Source organism: Malaclemys terrapin, chromosome 5 (assembly GCF_027887155.1).
Source record: "Malaclemys terrapin pileata isolate rMalTer1 chromosome 5, rMalTer1.hap1, whole genome shotgun sequence".
NCBI lineage: Eukaryota > Metazoa > Chordata > Testudines > Emydidae > Malaclemys > Malaclemys terrapin.
In genome coordinates, this window is record NC_071509.1 from 119,203,374 (window position 1) to 119,227,173 (window position 23,800).

A 23,800-nucleotide genomic window follows, 5' to 3' on the forward strand; every position below is an offset into this window, starting at 1 on the left:
GACAGATTCAGGACTGGTCTTTGGGGTTGCATGTGATGATGCCTAATTCTCATGAGATTTCAGCCACAGATCAAGTAAATATCATGGACCAGCTGATACAATGAGATTTGCTGCCTTTTGAATGATGGAACATACTAGCTGTTCTTGAAAGATTTCTACTGTCTGGTCCAAATCCTCTGGGAAGGCCAAAATGAGAACAGACCTTATGAACTTTTGCATCAGACCCAAAAATAAAAAGAGCGGCTCCTGATTTTGGCTCTTGAGAAGTGGATTTGAATCTGGGGCCTTGAATCCGGTTTCCGGCCTCTGGACACCATGTACCCTTGAAGGGAGTTCAGATGCAATTTTGGAACATTCTAGCAGACTGATTCGTGGTTTCTGTGTTTTGGTTTTGCTGTTTAGCATTTGCAAGTGAAATGTCTGCTTGTGTAATAAATATAAGGCACTGACATCCTTTGATTGACAATGGAGAACCAAATAAGAATCAGCGTCAGAAACTAGACACTGGCACCATTCTCAGAGATAGAGTACCAAGTGGGTAGCAGCAATAATGGTCAGTAGTGCTTATCACTTTTTTTCTCCACTAGCTGGGAACACATTGAAGCAGCTGTCATTTGCAGTCAGTGTCAGGGCTGTTCCTGGCTGAGCATTGGTGACAGAGCAGAATATTGCTGTATATTCTGTAAACCGTCCTTTGGGCAAAATGAGTAATTAATGCTTCGGGCTTAGAATGGCACTTCTGTACTCATCTCATGTTGTATTTTAATGGGTCAAAAATGCATCTTCTTATTCCAGTCCTTTGCAACTTTAAAATAGTGAAATGTATCTTCACCGCATCATATGCTCTTTGTGTGTGTGAGTCAGTAAGAGGGAACGAGAAAGAATGACAGCTGTTCTTTCTTATGCTTTAGCTACCCTGGGACTGGCCCAAAGAAAGGCGTTTTTTGTCACATAGCCAAATTACTAAAGCTGAAAAAGGATGGAAACTGTAGGGAACAGTTAAAGGGCCTGATTTTCCACTGCCTTGCACCTTCTGTTGTCATATCCATCTGTGCAAAGTGTGTGTAGAATGTGCTCACTGTACAGCTGTGTAAATCATACAAGATGCAAGGCAATATAGAATGAGGAGGTCCATGTTTTGTGCCTGTGCTTTTGGTTGGTGACTCAGAATATTATCAAAAATGAAATGTTGTGACTATTCATATTCTCTAACAAAATATCAATTCCTCTCCAGCGCTCTGCTCCTCTTTCAGTAACTCCTGTTTACTCTACTGTCATTGTGACATTTTAAAGAACATTGTATTTTAAATTATTGCGCAGCACTCGGAGCACCTTGGTGGGGAAGGGTGCTCTTTATAAAGAGTAATATTTTTATTATATTTTATCACTGCAATTAGCCTCCATATTTAATGGAAGGCTTTGGCGACAGTGTACGCCCTGAGAGTGAAGCTTGAGTGCACTTTATCTTTATCCAGGAATCCTAAAAGGAAATCTAGCCTCTGCATTCACTTGGGTTTAATTTGGTCATATGTACACTCATGTACTATATATAGTCCAAATCACAGACTATTATTTATTTGTATTAGTCATGCCTAGAAGCCATGAGCTGAGATCAGGACCCTATTTTTGTAGGCCCCGGAGAAATGCCTAGTAAGAAACAATCCTATTGTTTTTACAGTATCCAGAAGTGCAAGGCTCTTTACAGGACACACAGAAAGCCAGAGTCCATGCGCCAAAGAGCTGACAGTCTTGTGTTAGATGTGATCCAAAGGGCGAGGGTGAAATAAGAGGAAGAGAATGAGGCAAGGAAGGACAAGGGCAAGAACAATAAGTTCACATGTTCACTTACTTGGCTCATTAGATGTGTGCACATTTAGATGGCTCAATTAAAATTTGTATAAATATCTGAAAACAAATTATTTGTATGACTTTGCTCCTTATCAGTATCACCTGGGGAGCAGATCCCACCTACTGAACTGAAGCAAAGAGCACCGACCAAAGAGCTGGACTGGGGAACGCACAGGCTTCTGCTGTCAGCTTGTGCAGATTCCTAATCAAGTATTCTATGGTGCCATAATGATGGTTCAGATCTTCATTCCTTATATTAAAATAGGAATGTAGAGAAGAGATTGAATCAGAACATCAGATCTGAAAAAGCTGAACTTCAGCAAAGCTGAGGTCTGGATCCGAACTTCCTCTTATCGACGGGGCCCAAATCATGATATTTAAATAGGCATTGGGCATGCCTAAAGCTATCCTCACACTTTTGTGTTCGATCACTAATAAAACTTTCAAAATCAGTGCTGTGCACCATTGGATTGCTGGCTATTAACATGACTGTGCCTCACTTTTAAAATGACACCACTTGCGTACATCAAATGTTCTTGTTACAAATATGACATCTTTAGTACCTGAAAATAAAAATTGAGTGGCTGTCCATTCTTTTAAAAAGCACAATTTACTTTCAGTCTTGGTGTATAATAATTTCTGCAAAACCTCCAATAACTGTATCAGATTACAGATTAATGCAGGTGCAAGATTTCTCAGAACAGTAATGGGGCATTTTTGTTTACAGATGACATTTGTCCTCTCGCTTTCTTTTTGGAACTTAATAGCTTTTCTTTATCAGATGGTGAATATACTCTCAGTACTTTCTTTTCACACTATTGACTGATGATAAATATTCCTGCCTTTCATAGCTAGATCATGGTATCTATGTCTGCATACTTCAAACTATTGTATTAGGAACCAGGACATAGGTGGTCTTGCCTAATGGTCAGAGCCGGAGTTGGAGCCAGGAGATGAGCCAAGGGTCAGAGTTGGAGCTGATGGTCAGGAATGAGGCACAGGAGTAGGAACCAGAGATGAGGCAAGGAGCAGGCATGGAGCAGGGGCAAGGCGGGAACTGGGAGTGGGGACAGGAATGTGGCAGGAACTAGGAACAAGACATGAGCAGAGCAGGAACCAGGAACAGGGTTGGATGCAGATCATAGGAGATAGGTAAAGAGCCTGATCCAATGCAGCAGCAACAGGGATCCTGCACACTTGCTCAAACAACCCACCCGGGTCACTTCCTTACTTAAGTCATGGGTGCAAGCCAATCAGGTGCCCCAGGCCTTTGGTGTCCTAATAGGACTTCCTGTGAGACCCGACCATCCGAGATTAGTGAGGTGGTGCTTCATCTGACTTCCTTGGTGGCAGTGAGGGAATGTCAGAGACCTCAGCCCTGCACACTCCTGGGTTTTATGCCTGCTAAAACCAAGGACCCACACCCTCGGATCCTTACACATTGTCGCAGCTTCCAGCAGTCAGTTTGGAGGTAGGTGATTGGAGGAGTTTGGCTGGGCTGGAAGGGATAGAGTTTATATGTGATTGTCTTCTCTTGCAGGAGGAGACCGAGAGCGGATGACAGCTCATCATGAGACGTACCTTCTTATGGCCAGCACACAGAATGACATGGAGGACTGGGTGAAATCCATTCGCAGGGTTATATGGGCACCTTTTGGAGGAGGTGAGTCCAGGAGAGAAAATTTAAGAGTCACAGGAAATATGGCTTCTGTTGTTGTAGGTTTAGGTCCTAGTGAAGAAGAAAAGACAGTGAGTGAGCCAGATGCTTTAAATTAGTTGGACCAAGCACTTCCCATTCTCCTTTCCCATCATGATAGAGGTCTCTAGGAAAATTGGTTTGGTGAAGTCAATCCTTCATGGGCAGTTTGTCACCTAGGGAATAAGACAGACTGAGAGAATCCCTAGGGGTGACATGCATTTATATTATTATTAAGTATTTTTGCTTCTCCCCCATCCAAAGATTTCAACACACTTTACAGACATTAATTAAATGTGCCTTAAAATCTCTATGTGAGGTAGTGAAATATTGTCATCCCCATTTTACAGGTGGGGAAAAGTGAGGCATAGAATGCTGAATAGACTTACGCGTGATCACAGAGGATGAAGATAGAACCCAGATTGCCTGACCCCCAGTCCTGTCTCTTAATCAGGCAGCCATTCTTTTCACCTAAGAGGACCCTGTTTTTCTTCCCAATACTGAAAATATTCTTCTGAAAAAGATACAGAATGAAAATGCAACGGTGGCATATTAGAGAAAGTAAATATGGAAGTATTATTTACTCCTTCTCATAACATGAGAACCTAGGGGTCACCAAATGAAATTAATAGACAGCAGGTTTAAAACAAACAAAAGAAAGATTTCTTCACAATGCACAGTCAACCTGTGGAACTCCTTGCCAGAGTTGTGAAGGCCAAGACTATAACAGGGTTAAAAAAAGAACTAGATAAATTCATGAAGGATAGGTCCATCAATGGCTACTAGCCAGGATGGGCAGGGATGGTGTCCTTAGCCTCTGTTTCCAGAAGCTGGGAATGGGTGACAGGGGATGGATCTCTTGATGATTACCTGTTCTGTTCATTCCCTCTGGGGCACCTGGCATTGGCCACTGTCGGAAGACAGGATACTGAGCTAGATGGACCTTTGATCTGACCCAGTATGGCCATTCTTACGTGCTATTGTGTCTATTTGGATGCCTCTCTTTTCCCAATGACAACCTATGTGAGCAGGCTGCTAGTGAGAGGCCTCCAGTGCCACTGTGTCAGTTCTGTTGCTCTCTTTCCGCTCCTTTCTCTGTTCAGCATGCTGTTGTATTTGCTGCAATCAGACACCACAGAATGGAGTCAGTGCACGTCGTGGATTCAGTCTTGTCACCTTATATTAGCATGAGGAGAAGAAAAAAATGTTATTGGCTCCTGAGAAAACGGACTATGCATTTTATAAAACATTTTTATTAGGTAGGAGATAGAGTTCAAAACAAAGATACATTGGCAAATTCAGTGTATTAATCACCGCCCAACACAGTCATGGACACACTTTCTCAGCAACTCCTACAGCTGGTCAACTGGTTCTAGTCCTTACTGACTGGAGAAGGCTGTTTCACATGGGGTAAGATGAGAAGGAACCTTGATGCATCTAGGTATCTACTTCAATTAGAATTTGTACCTGTCACAAGAACTTGGCATTGCCTGAAAGCTGCATCTGATTGATGATAATATATAAAATGTAGTGCACACTACTAGAAGCCCCGTGGCATTATTTGGGCATTATGTGTATAAGTTCTTCCTTCTGGTTAGAAATCCTGAAAAGGAAAATGGCCCTACTGCCCAGCACACCTGCTCTCTTTGAAAGGCCCCTTATACTGAGGAGGCCTCACTGTGCAACCTCAAATACTATTATCATTTGAGGAAAAGAAATGCTTACATATTAATCATATTGTTTCTCAGGGCACTTAAGCCCTTACTTTTGGAGATGGGGGCTACTTTCCCATTAGACAAGAGCATCTGTATTTAAACCAAGGAACTTCTCGCTTGTCACCATTATTGTTTGGCTGTGAAAACAACGTCTGGCACCTCAGCAAGACTGCTCATGTTGTTTTGCAACAGAGAAAAACAGTTGTTGTAGCAGAAAACTTCTCTTACTGACTGACAACCACCTTTTCCACCTATTAGTTAAAACCTGAGCCTGAAGGAAATGATAATTTTGAACAAAATCTTTCCAAGGAACCACACAGCTTCCTTCACCTTCTGTCCAGGTCATACATTTCTTATTGGGCAGAAACTTTGACCCCTGCCTGGTGGACTTCCCTGTGACCGTCTGTCGGCAGGACGCCTGTCTGGTACTGTTTCAAACATGCCTGCAGTTGTGCTTGAGGATTCCTAGAGAAAATGCCTGCCAAAGGGATGGTAAAAGATGTCCCTCTAGCCTATAAGGAATTTGGGACCTACATAATAAGTAGGGAAGGGCCAACACTCTAGACTGATTCCCTACATAGGAAGTTGTTTTTAAAAAATTTGTCTTAAAAGGTCTGATTTTTCATTTTGTTTCTCTTACAAGAATGGGGTGGGTCAGGGGATCTTTTAATGTTCTGAAATTTTACTAAAGCGAAAATGTACATATTCCTGCAGTCTACACCCAACTGCTTTCAGTTGTTTTAGAAGGACCTATTATATTGAACTATAATAGGCCCATTTTGTATTCCAACCCAAAATCACTGTAAGCTACCATGGTAATAACACATTTGGGTACAAGCAGTACCATTTTGAGAAGAGGGAAGCTATGAGTTTACCTGCTTACATGATCTCAACAACCAATAGTATTTGAGCATCTCACATATATCGATGCGTTTATCCTCACAACTCCCCTGTGAGGTAGGGAGATATCTCCAGTGTACAGGTGAAGAACTGAGGCCAAGTGAGATTGAGTGATTTACCCAAGTTTGTACCTTGAGGTCTGTGACAGAGCTAGAAATAGAACCTTGATCTCCTGAATCCAAGTCTGGTGCTTTAGCCTTTTTTTGATTTAAGATGGACTTTGATGAAACTGGATTTACATATGGAAACCGCTGGATGCACCCCAGAAGCTGGCATGATACTGTCACAAATGTAGTAATGTGTAGTGCCACCTATTGGTGCAAATGCAGAGCTGAACATGAGGCTCAGTGTTTGCATAATACCAATTAAGGCTCGGGCATGGTGGGAGACTATAATTGTTGAATTACTGTTTGTTTGAATTCATTATTAATTGAATTATTTTTAATTCAACTTAAGCCTTTTATAAATGTCATTTTCATGTTGGCTTTCTTGAGCAAATATGTTAACTCTAAAATGAGTCTCACTCTGGAAAACGTGAGGAAAATTATTGTGAGAAGTCCTGGCCAGAAAACAACAATTCTATTTCCCGAAAAATTTTGAGGCTTCAAAAATTGTTTCCACTGAACCTGGGTCCCCAAGACCCAGGTCCGTGCCCTGACTACCAGGCTGTTGACTATTCTGCATGGACACACTCTGTCTACGATTTCCATCCTGGAACAGAGATACATTCCTGAGAGAATTCTATTTGTGACACAAATGCTGGTATTGAGCCACACAATCTTGCATCCGAAGAAGTGGGCTGTAGTCCACGAAAGCTTATGCTCTAATAAATTTGTTAGTCTCTAAGGTGCCACAAGTACTCCTGTTCTTTTTGCGGATACAGACTAACACGGCTGCTACTCTGAAACACAATCTTGAGTGGTTTTACATTTCTAATGTATTTACACAGCGATACCAGGCAGTATCCTAGGGCCTGGAGACATCTGGGAATTGTGCCCCTAGAGAGTTGCCTATTTAAAAAAAACAAGGAGTACTTGTGGCAGCTTAGAGACTAACAAATTTATTTGGGCATAAGCTTTCGTGGGCTAAAACCCACTTCGTTGGATGCATGCAGCGGAAAATACAGTAGGAAGATATATATACACAGAGAACATGAAAAAATGGGTGTTGCCATACCAACTATAATGAAACTAATCAATTAAGGTGGGCTATTATCAGCAGAAGAAAAAAACTTTTGTAGTGATGATCGTTCTTTTTGCTGATACAGATTAATACAGCTGCCACTCCAAAACCTATTTATTTAACTGATTCTCATTTGAACTATTACTTTTGAAACTCCAAAAGACCTAATCAGGTCTCTTTGGCTGTTTTGTGACAACTCAACACATGTATTTTCCCCCCTTTTTCTATATAAATTATGCCAGAAGCAACCTGAAACAGACTAACTGCTGAATAAGAGTCCTTATTATTAATATAATCATTATTATTATTAATGGACTCGCTATCTAATTCTGTAGGTATGCATAAGGCTTCACAGGGAAAATAAATTCTGTACAAGTGACCAGATTCTCAGCTGGTGTAAATCAACATTGACTTCAGTGATTGACATCAAATGAGAGTCTAGCTCAAAGTCTGTGCCCTCGAAGTTTATAATTATGTTATTTAGATAGTTAGATTTAAACAACAATTTTAAAAAATCCTATCCAAAAGCTGTAGTATTCTAACAATTAATTAGACTTACAATCACATAACGTCGACCAACCAGCAGCATAAAAATAATCAAATACAGAAAACAAATAAACTCAGCCAACCAATTAATCAAAAGCAAAACACCCATTTTGCCCCTGCTGCCTAAAGTTTAGGACAAAATACAGTGAACCACAGGAGCCCTGTCTTACCCAAATTATTTGTGTGTTTGATGTGAAACATAGTTTTATGTAGAATCATCAAATTTTTCTGAGTATTATAAACAAGGTTTGTGTGTATTCCACAGGTGTCTGTGCATGAGCTCAGTGAAACCACTAATATTTAGGGTCTGGCTGGTGACTGGAATGGTATCCTGGTCATAGAGCAAGCAGATCTATAAATAATTAACCAAATCATTAAATTGTTGTTTGTTAACTGGTACTAGGAAGGGAAAAGGGTGTGTGTGTGCTCTGAACAAGATTGTTTTTGAACCAAAAGAGTAGGAAGAATACTGAGAACATTCCTTAAAAAAAAAAAAAAAATCAGCCAGGACTTCTAATGCCTGTTTGCACATGAAATTCCTTTCCCGATTAGATTAAAAAGGCTTTGATTGCAGAGCTTGAAAACAGAAATAAAGTGAAAGAAGGGGGTAGAGGAGAAGAAGAAACAACAGAGTTTTAATGGGCCGGGCAGTGGGGGTGGGGATCGGGGTGGGGGTGGTTGGAGGGGGTAAATCAGAGCAAGGGCTGGAGCCTCTTGAGAGCCAGAAGGGCTGAGGCTTACTGCCTGTTAAGCTGGCACACGTGACAGTGGCTTGAAGTCAACTCAAAGTCAAAAAAAAAAAAAAAATCAAGGTTGCAGCAGCTCCCTCCTTTACATTGTTTTGCCTGCACCTGCTGTATGTGACTGGCTGGAGCAGAAGGCAGCAGCAGCAGCAACAGCAGCAGCATTCGTAACACCTCCGATGAGAATAGTAGTAAAGGGAGGAAATGAGCAAAGCATCTCCCGTGCGGAAGCCTGTATTCTTCAGCAGATCCCGACCAACACCACTGCATCTGATGCCTCTCTCCCACAGGAGCTTCTGGTAGTTTGAAGGTAACAAAACAACCTGGAAGCCCACAAGAACATCAGAAGGGGAGGCGGTTACGGAGGAAGGCACTTTGAAAAGAATCCATTATGGACAGGGAGTCTTTCGGGCGAAGGTGCCATTATTTTTGTTCCCTGTTTGCGGAGATAAAAGGAGCCGGCAAGGAGAATCTTGGAGAATTCTTCAGGGGCCTTTCTGTCATTGTTCTCTCTTCCCCCTTGTGCATCACGACGTGCTGACCTTTTCCAGTGGAATTTGAGCCCCCCGCCACCCTACCCCCAGTTCCAGCTGACAGGAAGAGCTCTCCCTCCCCACCCCCACCAGCACATACCCCTCTTCCACAGACACTTCCATTTGAATAGAAGATGCATCTTTTGGCTGAAATTCTTTTGTTGTGACATTGCCTTGTAGCCAATTGTCTCACCACAGGAAATAAAAGGAAAAAAAGAAAAGAAAAGAAAAAGACAAAAGGAAATTCTTCCCGAAGCAGGGAAGGAAACTAAAACAAAAGCAAAACAAAATAACACTACGGAGATCTAGAAGATCACAAACCTCCAACTTTAGAAGAAAATGCACCATTAACCCCCCCCCACCACCACCACCACAATCAATCAATAACAATGAACAGTCACAGTCTTTCATCTGGATACAGCTTCTAAAGGAGAGCTTTGGCTTGATACTGGGTCTCTGGCCTGTATGATGCCTGAAGATAGAAATGGTGGGGTCCGCACCTCAGGGGCCTTAGCATCGGCTCCTTTCATTCCTAAAACTACCTATAGGAGAATTAAACGGTGCTTTAGTTTTCGCAAAGGTATGTACAGCTTGTCACTGTGTTGTGCTTTGCTGTTAGAGCCTTTTATTCTGAGAGGTCGAGGGGGCCATGTATTCAGTGCCAACAAGAAGTCCAAAACAAAGGGTATGAAACAATAAGGATGCCGATGTTCCACGAATGATTTATTAATTTCCTTGTTCATTTGTAGTTGTAAGCTTAGTATTGTCTTCTATGTCTAACAGTCCATGAATAGTCTGATGGAGTGAGGCAGAAAGAATAAATTTTGTGGTGCATCAGGGTAACTCTGAACTAAAAATCACAGGGGTGAGGGAGTTGAACCTGTGACGCCCAGGGTCAGCCACAAGATTTGCAAAATTGGAAGAATAGGTCTGATTGACACTTATTCCCACATGAGGGGAGGGGATGAGAGAATTTACGTCAGTCCAGGTGTCCAAATACTTGGATCGAAAAATATCGGATTTCCACACATGCATTATGCTGTTGCATATCATTGCCTTGCTTTGTTTCATCCTATTCCACTGCAGCTTGTTCTCCCATTTCCACTTGCTGCAGAGACGACATTAAAGCCAGATTAATTCTACATTGCACATAATCCCAATGATTAAAGCATGGTAGTTGTCGAGGTAAAGGTGGCTTTCAAAATGCATCAGCAGGTAAAGCTAGAAGAAAAAACAAAAAGATCTGAGTAGGAGGTGATGCAGAATAGGAGTCTCAGCACCAAGAAAAAAAATAAATTAACTCTTTGATGAGAGAGGGGAAACTTTTTCTTTTGGAATCTGAGAAGAAGCGTATCATGGCCATTTTTGTGCTGTTTTTAAGAACTACTCTGAGTACATGGAAATTCTCATCCCCATTCCAAGCATGAGTTCAGGGCCACACACATGGGTTAATATGGTTGGAATCCTCTCTTCACCCAACTCGCAGCAATATGTAGCCACTCCCCCCAGTTGGATGAAGTTGAGGCTGCAAGTTGCTATGTTCAGCTGGATCTGGCCCTTATTTCCCCATAGTTTGCAGGTCCCATGGCTGTGCTCCCATCTGTTCCCTTCCTAGCCTACTACTAAACTGCCACACAGAGTGATCTGCAACATGTGCCAATCTTTTCCAGCATGAGTGCTTGCTGCCTGCCCACCATGTTCAGCAGTAACAAGGTGGCTCCATTGCTCTGGGGGTTTTGCCCACACAGGCAAAGGTGAACAAGATATGCCCTAAAGGAGGAAGCAGCACTAGCCATGGTTTTTCCACTACAATAAAGGCAGAGGGCCAGATCTTTTTCACAAGTGCTGTGCAACTGTTGTAATTGCACATGCAAATTGTGTATCTATGCACACAAAGGGTGATGAACATCTAGCCCTAGATTTAAATTTTGCTGATAGATTTGTTTTTAAAAAATGAAAAATTGGAGCTGTTCAGCACCTCTGAAAATCTAGTTGAGACAGGACATACGTGTCTATGTACATACAAGTTATGTACTGATTGGTGTAAGCTACTTCTCCATTGCTGTCTGCCCCTTCGTATGAGCTTAACTATTCAAGGAATGTTCAGAATTTGAGAAAAGGATTAACAGATTAATTTGCAGACAGTTGACCTTTTTTACTTAGTGGTGCCGCAGGCTTCTCGTCGAGAAATGAGACTTTCAGCTGTTTCAGTTTTTTTCTACATTTTGACACAACAACTCTTCTGTTCTGAAAACGTGAGTGAAATCGCTTTGTTTACGGGCAGGGGATTGAATGATGCTGCTGGAGCCATTGCTTGTGCCAGTTGAACTGTGTTTTACATATACAAAGTCTCTTCCAAAAGAAATCATCATGGAAGTGTGTGGGCCAGATTTGCAGAACACTGTGTGCATTGTTAGGACATGATCCAAATCCGTTGAAGTCAATGGAAAGACACCCATTAACTTCACTGAGCTTTGGGTCAGGCCTTGATTGTGGATGCACATGCAAATAACAGTTACCTTGGTCTAGTTAACAAAATTTGGTACACAAAAATGCTGTAATTGCGCATGCGAACTGTGTACCTATGCATGCAACTATGCAAGAAAGGTTTCTGAAAATCTGGCCCATAGACTTAAATATTGGAGAAAATAACTTAAGAACTTAAGAACAGCCAAACTGGGTCAGACGAATGGTCCATCTAGCCCTGTATCATGTTACCAACAGTGCCAATGCCAGGTGCTTCAGAGGGAATGAACAGACCCAGTAATCATCAAGTGATCCATCCCATCATTCATTTCTAGCTTCTGGTAGTCAGAGACTAGGGACACCCAGAGCATAGGTTGCATATCTGACCATGTTGGCTAATAGGCATTGATGGACCTTTCCTCCATGAACTTATCTAGTTCTTTTTTGAACGCAGTTATAGTTTTGACCTTTGCTACATCCCCTGGCAATGAGTTCCACAGGTTGACTGTGCATTGTATGAAGAAGTACTTCCTTTTATTTGTTTTTAAACCTGCTGTCTATTAATTTCATTGGGTGAACCCTAGTTCTTATGTTATATGAAGGAATAAATAACACTTCATTATTCACTTTCTCCCCACCAGTCATGATTTTAAATCTATCATATCCGCTCTTAGTTCTCTTTTTGTACTCAGTGATACTGGTTGAGAGCTGGTTATGGGTATCTTAATACTATGCAGCTGCTTTCAATATACTACAGCTTGCACTGCAGTGCATCTGCAGTTTATAACACTATAGAAACATTTTTCCCCAGTGCCTCAAAAACCCTATTTTCACTTCATTCATTTCAGATTAGACGTGATTGGAAAGCCAATTCCATAAGGGGGCGGGGGGAGGAGAGCAACCCAATAAATTTATTAACCTGAAATTATGTGTTTTGACAATGGTGTCAGTGCAAATATGAACCTTAAGCAGTTTAATGGAGTTGAGAACTTGTCTTTCTTCTGTGCAGAAGTAAGCAGGCCTGTAATATGAACATGAATCAGAAGAACATTAGTGGAGTGAGAAAAAAGTACGGTTAATGAGATAGAACTCGTTCATATTAATTGTATTTTCAACAGGCATGAGTTGTACTTATAATTGTAATCCACATTTCACGCTGATGAATTTAACTTCAAGAGTGTTGAATCTTCTGTTTAGTGCCATGAAATATTCTGGGCTGTTGGTGACGGGGAAACTCTGAGTGTATGCTCATAGAATAGCTTTATCAGGAAAGGCCTTGGGTAGAGACGGCTAGAGCAGTGCAGAAAACTTCACAAGGCTGATGTGAAAAAAAAATAGATTAGTTAACTTCATGCAAAGCAAAACATTTTCCAGTTTCATCTCAGTTACTAACAATGAGCTCCTATTGTTAACAATAGGCAGCTTCTAAAAGGGGGAGTAATTGCTGTTTTCAGTTATGATTTGAAGCATATGTGGAAACTGAAGCTAGAAATCTAGTAAGAATAGGGCTTTGTTACAAGATTCTTCTTTTGGCCCAGGTTGGAAACTGCTTCTTGTGATATTTCCATTTCCTGGCCAGTCTCACCCCACCCTTTGTGTATTAAGGGCATGCTGATTTTGAAACAAATTAAAAATTTTACTACAATTTTACCTATATTGACAAATATTCAGATTTATTTCAAGGTTTAGGGTCAATATTTTGTCAGGCCAGATCAAACTATTCCCAGTGATAAATCAAAACTCTGTCTTGGTTTGTGAAAATTATGCTGCCAATTCGCATTCAACTACATCAAGGCCCTGACTCAACAGGTCACCAAGAGCTGCTGACTTGTGGAGTTGGGTACAATCCCATGAGCAGAATGGGGTTTGAATCCTTGGTCTCACCACATGCTTTCAACTAAGCTCAATTGGACAGCACTCCTCCTGAACCAGGGAGGGATTGGAGGAACTCCATTATACTGCCAGACAGCACTCCTTAGCTCTATCAGCTCAAAAACCACAAGTATGTTTAATCCTCCTATCATCCCCGTATGGAGCAAGCTAGAAACCAAAAAGTTATTTAATAAATACATAAATAAATAAATAAATAACCTACTGGTAGTTTCTATGGACTTCTAGCAGCTGAGACAGGGACCTGGCTGGACACCAAACTTTCTGTGCCAGTTAATTTTTCTCTAAGCTTCATTAACTGACAGGGCCGCCCAGAGGTGGGGGCAAGTGGGGCAATTTGCCCCGGGCCCCAGAGTGGCCCCCACGAGAATATAGTATTCTATAGTATTGCAACTTTTTTTATGGAAGGGGCCCCCGAAATTGCTTTGCCCCAGGCCCCCTGAATCCTCTGGGTGGCTCTGTTAACTGTGACATTTCAAATATTCCTTCTGTAGCTGCTGATGGTTCCCGTTTGGCGATTCTGCAACATGCAGAGCATGAGGCTAGGAAAGAGGGTTCCTCCCCTCTCCACCCACGAACAGGTAGCGTTCTTAAGCAGGGACAGTGGAAATCAGAACTCTGCTATTCTTCTATCCCAGAATCATGTGGCTGGACACAGAAACTAGACTTTTTACCAGCTTTCTAAAGAAATTTATAAATTATGGTATATTAGTGAAAATAAATACAATTTAAAAAACAAAACAAAATTTAACGATTAGATTTAGTTTTAAGAAGGAAAATGGACTCAAAAACTTGCTAATTTGAATCTTTCTTAAAAAAAAAATTAAGTCACTGGAGCTGGGCATGCTGATCAAAGGAAAGAATCTGACCTATTGGATTTTTCTCATTCTATGGCTTATGTAATAGGAAAGGGAAGTCTCTCAACTGTAGGTCATTATTTGGAATTCAATTCCTGTCTGAAGGTTGTTTAGTGTCCCTCTGTATATGAAATGTGTTGGTGCTCTTTAGCCCTCTTGCTAGGAAACAGATGCTCACATCACAAAACAACCATCACAAATGACATTCTTTGGCAGAAAGACCCAAGGTTTAAAGGGAGTTGGAGATGCCATTAATAGCAGGGAAGCAGTAGTTACATCTCCAGATCAGGTTTGAAGTGCATTGCGTAAGCAAACCTCGGAGCCAGCTCTGGGGTTTTTGCCGCCCCAAGCAAAAAATTTTTTGGCTGCCCCCCACCCCAGCCCTCAGCTCTCCCCCCCACCCACACCCCCTGCCACCCCAACTCTGGGCTCTCCCCCCCACCCCACCCGCACCCCCTGCCACCCCAACTCTGGGCTCTCCCTCCCACCCTTCCCTACCTGCACTGCCTGCCGCCCCAGTGCTGGGCTTCCCCCCACCAGCGCTGACTCCGCCCGCTCCCCCCTCGCCTCCAGCCGGTCCAGTGCTGGCAGGGTCGGGGTAAGCAGCAGGGCTCCCAGGCCACGCCTCAGCCCAGGGTCCCTCCAGCCGGGGCTCCCGCCTCCAGGGCCGGCTGGGACCGGGGAGGACAGAGCTGGGGGACTGCCCCGGCAGGGCGCTGAGGAGCCGGGGCAGGGCAACCCCAGGGGGAGCGGAGCCCCGAGAGTGGGACAGGGGCTCCACACGGCAGCGCCCCGCCCTCTATGGCCCCGCTGCTGCTGCTCCTGGCCCTCCTGCCGCAGTCCCTGGGTGGCTCGGGCCGCTTCGCCCAGCCCTGGCTGCAGCGCTGGGGGGTGGCTGCCCTGCGGCACCTGCAGGAGGCTCCCTGTGCCCCGAGGGGCAGCCCCCAGCCTGAGTGTCCCGCGTTTGGAGCCCGCCCGGCCATAAGGTGCGGGCGCTGCTCCCCGACACAAACCGCAGTGGCCCCAGGGCGCCCCCGGTGCAGGACGCGCTGCTGCTGCCAGGGCCGGCTCTAGGCTTTTGCCGCCCAAGCAAAAAAAAAAAAAAAAAAGAGTCTGGCTGAAATGCCGCCCCTGAAAATGTGCCGCCCCAAGCACCTGCTTGGTTTGCTGGTGCCTGGAGCCGGCCCTGGCAAAACTGAACCTTGTTCATAGCTTACCTGTCATGTGGATCAATACAAGCATTAGTCTTCAGGGCTGTCAGTCTGGCATATTATACCACCACCTGCTCTTTCTCACATACACGTTTTGTTGTTACTCTAAAAGAGACTAATTGTGCAACTTGTAGTAAATTATAGGAGTGAAGTGTGTGTGTGTGTGTGTGTGTGTGTGTGTGTATGTGTGTACACTTAACTTATGGTCTAATCAGAGGAGCTGACCACCAACAACTCCAGCTGAGGTCAGTAGGAGCTGCAGCTGCTTTACAGCTATGAAAATCTGGCCCTTAGGGTAAAATTTTCAAAAGAGCTGCCAAAGTCCCATTTTCCATTCTTACTGAAAGTCAATGGGAATTAAGCTCCTAGGTCACTTATGCCCCTTTTGAAAGTTTTAGCCTGAGTGTAATCAGAGTTCATATATCTTAGATGTGATATTAGAGCTGTTTCAATGGCTACGTACACTTAACCTCAGCTCAAAGAGTAAACAAAGATGTAATATCTTGGGTTCAACACTTTTGTGACAGAGTTCTATGTTCCTGCATTGCTTTCCCTTTAGGATTTGAAGGTAGTGTTTTATTTTTAAAAGTTACAATATTCTGTACCAATGGTTCATGATATTTTTACAATTGTGTTTTGGACCATTATGGTAAAATACAGTGGTGTAGTGTTTTTTATAAAGGGCGCTACATGTGAAATTGAGCTCTTTATCCCTGGACTTAGGAACTGACTACCCTTATATTTGGCTAATCTGTAAGGAGGGCTGATTGTGGTACAAATCATTAGTGCACCGACTTCCCTCTTTGTTCATTCCAATGATATTTTTCCCTCAATCCACTCATGTCTCTCCTTATTATGCATAGGTATCTTTGGACAGAAGCTGGAAGACACAGTCCGGTATGAGAAGCGATATGGGAATCGTCTGGCTCCCATGTTGGTGGAGCAGTGTGTGGATTTTATCCGACTGCGGGGGCTGAAGGAGGAAGGGCTCTTTCGACTTCCGGGTCAGGCTAACCTTGTCAAAGAGTTACAGGATGCATTTGACTGTGGAGAGAAGCCATCATTTGACAGGTAAAATGCACAAAATTCCCCTACTTTAAGTGGTCTAGTCCAGAACTTGAGTGATCTAGTGTACTGTAAGATAAAAGGCATTGAATCCTTCCTGAGCTAGCGTGGTTTGAACCTGTGTAACTTTTGCAGACTTTTCCGCATTTCCTGTTAACAGCCTAGTTTGCTTCATTTCTCACTGTAGTATCTGATCTCAGTGTGTTTTTTTGAGAAATTCCTTTTTTTGTTTTGTTTTTGTAGTGGCTTAATATTGATGCCAGTTAGGAAGTGTATCATAAGCAATTCAGCTTAATCAAAAATGTCTAGACCCTTTGACCTTATCACCCCTAGGAATGGGTAAGTGGTGGGTTTTCTTATTCTGTTGCATCGAGGGAAATGTTCTCTTATCACCAGCCTCAGTCTGTTCTGTTACCTGATGAAGTAGATGGAAGGATGAATCTAAATTAAGGTTGGTGTGAGGTTTATTTTTGTTTGTTTTTTTAAATAAAAGTGATTTAATTATAGTCCCTTGTGAGGGTCAAACTTCAAATGGTATTGAGGGTTCAGGTCAGAATAGCATCTAAATGTTCAGCTAATTATCCAAAACTGATAAAATAGGAACTTTCTGGACCCAGAAATGAGCCAATGCCATTCTCTTAGCTGTCGATGGTCTTCACCCATCTCTGTATGCAAGGGCTTGGTTTAAAGGGAGTTCTGCTCTGAAAATGACTATGTAAAAATGGCACCATGTAGCAGCGGAAGCCAATCTCTTCCTTTAGTGACAAAAATAAATGCTATTTTTTTTACTACTGCCAGTATAATGAACCCCAACTTGAGCCATCAGCAGGGATTGAATCAGAGATCTTCAGTGCTAAAAGCATGAGACCTTTACCCCAGGAACTGGAGGGATGCTAGTAGTAATAGATATGGTAGAAGAGGAGATATAACATGCAGAACGAGTGGATTACACCAGCACCATTGAGCCACTGTAACTCTGGGTGAATGATGAGAATTAACTAAATTCCAATTATAGGCTGACTTTTGAACCTCCATTGTCTTCAGATTATATCCTTGGTGACACCTCTACCAACTCCTTAGAAGACGAGAGGGTTGCACAGGTGTGATGGAGGGCCTAACCTGAGGAGAGGTGGGGGGTTGTTCTACAGGCTCTTTGACTGTTAATGGTTCCTGAGCCAAAATGAATCAGATCTTAGCTGGAGTCTGTGGGTCTGATCATAAGAAAACATTTTTGTCCCCTCCAAAAATAAACACATTAGATATGGAATTGGAGCGACACTGTACTGTCCCTGCCAGCAGGTAGGGGATCTTGGGGGACAACTACTGCACTGATGGGGTGTAAAATAAACTTTATTAAGAAAATGCAAAAACAGGGAAAATTTAATAGTGAGGGGCATGGGGTTTGTTAAGGTAGATAATTGGGTTTCTTTTAGTAAATAGGATAGGGGGTTTCAATAGTGGGGTACAATACAGACTAACACGGCTACCCCCCGATACTTGACAATTAACACTGAAGTATAAATGTAACAGGTAGCTAACAATTTCTATGTAAAGAGTGTGTCACAGCAGCATATAACCAACTAACAGCATGGGTAAAATGTGTTAACTAACCGACAACTTTAGGTAAAAAATGTGTCACAGTGATGTAAATGTAAAATGTGAGGTGTGTTAGAGAGAAAAGGGGTAACCAATGGGATTTTATGCTAGACTTTAGTAATACAATTGAGGTTTGGCAGCAGTAGGAGCAGGGAGAGCATGTGGGGGAAGGGATTAAGAGAGAGAGCGACACAGAGAGCAGACAGGCTGCAAGTTTAAACAGCAGAGAGACAATTATACAGAACACAGCAAAATCTTATCTATGATTTAACTTAACCAAGACTACACAAATTAGCAAGTAACAAAACACAATGCAACAATTCTTTAAGCCTAACTTACAGAGTACAATGCAAGCAATTTTTTAAACCTAATTTAACCACAACTATGCAAAATGAAATTACAATTTATCTAGACTAAAAGCTAAACCTAACCTAATGGGTGCACCTTAAACTAGGGGTAGTTCCAGAGGGCAGAGTGGTGTGTGCCCAGGATACAGCTCCGGGGGGGCAGGGGGTTAACTAGTGATGGCTACAAGCAGGCTTATTTCTAGCAGCAAAGGCACTGCGGAGCTAGAAGTAGATTACAGATACAAACCAAGGAGTTAGCTTGGGTCTGCCTGCTGGGGAAAGAAAACCAGCAGCTAGAACAAGGGGAGTGTGCAAGAGGTTTTTCCTTACCAATCCCCAAAGCAGCAGCAGGAATAGCAGTTTCAGCATCAGAGGACACAGAGAGGACTCGATTCGCTTACAATAATCAGGAGATCTCCAGGCACAAATTCGTTGTTCGTGGGAGGGGAGTTTAAAAACGGGGGTATGCTCAAAAACAAACGAGAGTGGGGAGAGGGCCCCCCAAAGACCCCTAGCTGATCAGACCAGGTGGCAAAGCAAGGACCTTCTCTGGGGGTCTGATCAGAAAATGTCTGGTTTTAAGGGCAAACTCAGGCAGTTTCCCGCCAGTAACTTTGATTGGTTCCCCTTAATCCAGGGGAGGAGAGAAGGCAGGGAAACTGCAGGTAGGCACAGGACATGTCTGGGCAAGTTCTGAGTCACAGGTATGACTCATATGCTCAGCTATGTGGCCACTTTAGGTCTTGCATACCTGGGCAGAGCACCCTACACTGAGCCGGGTCCGAACAAAGAAGCTAGACAAAGGAGCGAAAAAGCCCCCACCTCCCTGAGCAGAGCAATGGCTCCAGTCAGTCTGCACAAGCCATTTCCATGAGCAGGGACAGGCTGTGACTTTGGTCAGTTCCATGGCCGGGACTTGGGGGGGGGGGGGTGCGGCCACTCAGAATCCAGCAGGGGGACAGCTGTAACAGACATGTACGTGTCGAAGGCTGTGATGCCATTTTCCCCTCAATTCTGCATTTTCCAAGGAGATCATGAAAATGGCAGCGCACAGGAAGAACAAAAGCTATTGCTTTCATGTCAGCTTTATTACTTTCTAAATGAAAAGTGGACAGGGGGGCAAGGTTGGCTGGAGAAGGGCTCGATGGGGTTAGAAATCTAGCAAGTGACATTGTTAGAGGGATGAATTTTGCATCAGAATGTAAAAGCACACCATTTTTAGTTTAACTAGAAAGACATTGCAGAGCTATACTATGGGGAAAGGCATATTTTTATAAAGCAATGAGAAATCTATTGTAGCCAAGCTTTCTTTGAAGGCATTTTTTCTTTGTTTTATCCTTTAAGCTAAACGTTAGTAATGATATCTCTGGCCAGAGATGCAGATGAACTGACATTGGGGTATAAATGAGCCGGAATGAGACTTTTCAATGCCCCCAGGCCAAATGATTGAAAAGAACTTTATATTTTAAAATAACCCATGAAGATGCTGTGTCTAACATTCTGGACAGAGGTGCTTCTTTCAAGTGGTGTGCAGAGCTCATCCATTATAAAACAAATGAGTTGAGAGCTGAGCAGCATGAATATTTCTCTCAGGTTTCTCTCACAACACCTGTACCGCACTAATGAGCCACGGGAACAAGCTTGCTGTTTCAGCTTTAGAGAATGAAATGGAGAAGAGGCTTCACGCGGTGCTGCTGTGAAGCAGGCGCAGAGCCGCAATGGAAGCAGTTAGAAACATTGGCAATAGTTACCTTGAATTCTCTGGCACTGCGGTTTTTCTTCAGAGGCTTGTGTATTTATAGTTAACCCCTACCTCAGATGTTTGTATGAAAACAAGCATCTGTGTTTTTGTTGGCTTGTTTGTTTTCCCAGGCTTTGGGAGGCAGTGTGGTGGGCTTGGGGGCTACAGTGCTGGTCTAGGAGTTGAGAGATTTGGGTTCTATTGCTGACTCTGGCACTGTGTGACATTGAGCAAGACACTTCTCCACTTCTCTGTTTTTCCTCCCACCCTTTATCTTTTCTGGTTAGACTGAGAGTTGTTCACGGCAGGGCTGGACCGTGCTTAGCATAACGGGACTCTGATTTTGGTTGGAACCTCTAGGTGCTACTGCAATATCAATAATAATTGAAGGCTGTATCCTGCTGTTCCCATCTCCCTCCAGTCCTTGTGCAGGTATTCAGGATTACCCTGTGCTGAAGAGAAGGGAAGACCATGCTGTGGATATACCCCTTTTCCCCTGCACGGCTCTGTCTCTACTTCCCTAGATAACATTTTTTTGCTGTTCTAGGCAACTGCATGTTCTACTAGTTTTGTTGAGGCTGTACTACAAGAGGAACATTGGAAAGTGACTATTGTCTGAAAAGTGACTGTAAAAATGAAATTGTCGGGGGTTCCATATTTATTCTCTCTCATGGACTTCTGGATTCGCAGTGTGTTTAGTACACAAATGACTAATCTGAAGTCCAGCACTGGAGAACCATCCTGGGATCTAAATATCAAGCTGTGTTCTTTCCTTCTCAGACATCACTAGTAATAAAGGTTTTTGTAGTTGAGTTGGTTGACAGTTTTGTTGATGGTGCATGAAACGGAACAGAATCCAGGTCACTATTCCATAGCAGTATTGGTTCTGCATCTCTAATTGTAGGAAGAACTTGTTTTGGTCAGTGGAGTTATGACTTGGAAACACAAGGAGCTGACGTTTTGCATAAGAAGATGCCATTTTCACTTTGACATTTTTCTAAATATAAATAAACGTTAAACAAAGAGTTCAATTTCGTTTTTTGTAATAAAAGGAGAGAGCAGTGAAATCTATATCTTTTAAATGCTTACATTAAAAAACCACTACTTAGCAGACTGTTTCTGTAATACTTACATGAGGCTTCTTTGGTTATTTTAGTAAACCATCCTTAGAATTTGGGGATGGGCAGGAGAAGGCAAGATTTTATTGTTACCATATTAGTAATCTCTGCTTTAAAATAGCATCACTATGTTTTAAAATGTTGCAGTCTCTGCTTAGCCATCTTACAAGCATGAGCAAGTTGGATATTTAAAGCAATGTGTATTTTTTTTCTGATAAGGATCCTTTAAGACATTTGCTGTCCAAGGTCCTGTAGCTCTTTCCCCAACCCCACCCCCCCTTTATTTTTCCTGTGCACATCCTATTACCTTGATTTAGCAGTGAAGACCATCAAGTGAACTTCAGAAGAAAGTACATGGTTCAGTGTAAAAGAAATGATAAAAAGCCTAACTTGAAATCAATGTGAGCTACATGTTTGATGCACTGTAACTCTCAGTTTAGGTAGCAGTTTGGTACTCAGTTGATAGAGTTAGTTATAAAACTATTTAGCACATCATTAGTACCATTCAGAGAGTCTCAAAGTACCTCAAAGACATTAATGAATTAAACTTCAAAACAGCCTTATGTGGACAGTATTATCCCTATTTCTCTGTGTGTGTGTGTGTGTGTACACGTAAAGTGAAATTGTATTAAAGAACATCTCCAATTGATAATTTCCCACCTTGATTACCACTTTTAAATATCCCTAATACTTCCCGTACAGTTCCATTAGACTTTTATTTAAAAACTATCACTTTCAGACAGTCAACTTTGCTTATCATTTGGATTGTTGCTTCATTCTGTTGTGTTGAAAATGTTTTAAATTTAGTCCCTCAGTCCAGGCTTGTCAGTGTAGATAAAAATGGATGATTTAAAAAAAAGTTTAAATCTGATTGTTTTTATTTAAATCATATTTTAATTTAAATTAACTACAGTTTTTTTTTAAACTATTTAAAATTCAATTTGAAAATAATAATATAAGGTCTAAATTTATTATAATCTATTAAATGCAAAGAATAATAGTAAGCAGTACATGTTTGCTTTCAAGTTTTAAAGAACGTCAAACCACTGAACTGATGGAAGTTACTGGCTAAGCATCTGGAACCAGAGTTTGCTGATGTGCTAAACCAGCTTCTGACTGCAGAAGATTTTTCTGCACATGCAGAGAGAATCTTTTCTTCATTTCAGTTTAATTACTAGTTTGTTCAAAGTTAAGAAGCCAATGGGAACTGGAAAATTAGGAAAGCTAGTTTTTCTCCTCCAATCTATGATTAAAAAATTGGTGAGAGAGGATGAAATTTACTAGTTTTAAAATCTTGAAGGGCCTGGTGACCAAAAAAATCAGTTCAGCTAGCTAACTCTAGATCATACTTCCTTTGTTTAATAAATCAATTAATTTTAAATGCAAAACATGATTTGATAAACTTTTTTTCTTATATATCCAGCACATTTAAGGTAGCTATATTTAATTTAATTTAAAACATGCTGGTTTTATGATTTTTAATTGAATTTGAATTTCTGTGCAAATAGAGCATGACACAAATCACAAGTAATAAAATAATCTAATAAATAAGAAATGCATCATTCACCAGTTTCTAACATAATAAAGAAATTAAAAAGTAAGAATCTGAATAAATGTAAGTTAAGCTATGTAATTGTTTAAGTATATGTGTATAGGTATAGTGTTTTGTCCTGTATGGCCAAAAATAAAAATAAATAAAGCACCAAATTTAGAGCAAAGGCTATATTTAGTTGCAACTCAACATGTTTTAATGATTACCAACTAGTGAGACTCAACCCTTCTTTAGGAAAATAAAAAGTATAAATGCAAAACATGATTAAAATCAAGGTTTCCTGCTTGCTGATTTAAATCATTATTAAAATTGGTGATTTATATTGCTTTGATTTAAACCAACACACCTTGATGCTTGTATAAATATATTTATAATTATATGCACAAAATCTATCAAGATCAGCTATTTATTTTGTAAAAATTGGCCTGGAGACTCCTCCACTGATTAAAGAAAATAATGTGAGATTTTCTTCAGTTCATAACTTTTTCCTGGAAGGAAGCAAAATTGGATTTCTCTTTTTATATTATTTCTTTCCATCTACTGTTCATCACAATTATTAGGTGATGATATGAAAGTCAACAGCACACAGGAAGGGAAAATATTTGAAATGTTACTGAAACAAACATAAATATTAATGCAGGAAGATTTTCATAGCTATTTCTATCAATGTATAAGATCTTCAGAGGAGTTTAAAATTTGGTTGTGTGTGAGAGAGAGAGAGAGAGAGAGAGAGAGAGTGTATGTACACATATGGAAACATGCTGAGGCAGCAACAAAAATCCTAATAGGGTTTC

The 23,800-nt window shown here is 41.7% G+C and overlaps 1 protein-coding gene across 11 annotated transcripts in view; it reads left to right on the forward strand.

The window, feature by feature from the left end:
- Positions 1 to 23,800, forward strand: part of ARHGAP24 (Rho GTPase activating protein 24) — a 337,655-nt gene that overhangs the window by 284,816 nt on the left and 29,039 nt on the right. For 8 of the 11 annotated variants that reach the window (XM_054030215.1, XM_054030223.1, XM_054030213.1 and 5 more), the window contains 2 exons: positions 3,389 to 3,511; positions 16,451 to 16,658. In XM_054030215.1, the coding sequence (XP_053886190.1) occupies positions 3,389 to 3,511; positions 16,451 to 16,658 (331 nt within the window). Of the gene's footprint in view, positions 1 to 3,388; positions 3,512 to 8,671; positions 9,744 to 14,013; positions 14,101 to 16,450; positions 16,659 to 23,800 lie in introns of those variants that run through there. The other 3 variants (XM_054030224.1, XM_054030216.1, XM_054030217.1) reach the window with 3 other exon arrangements.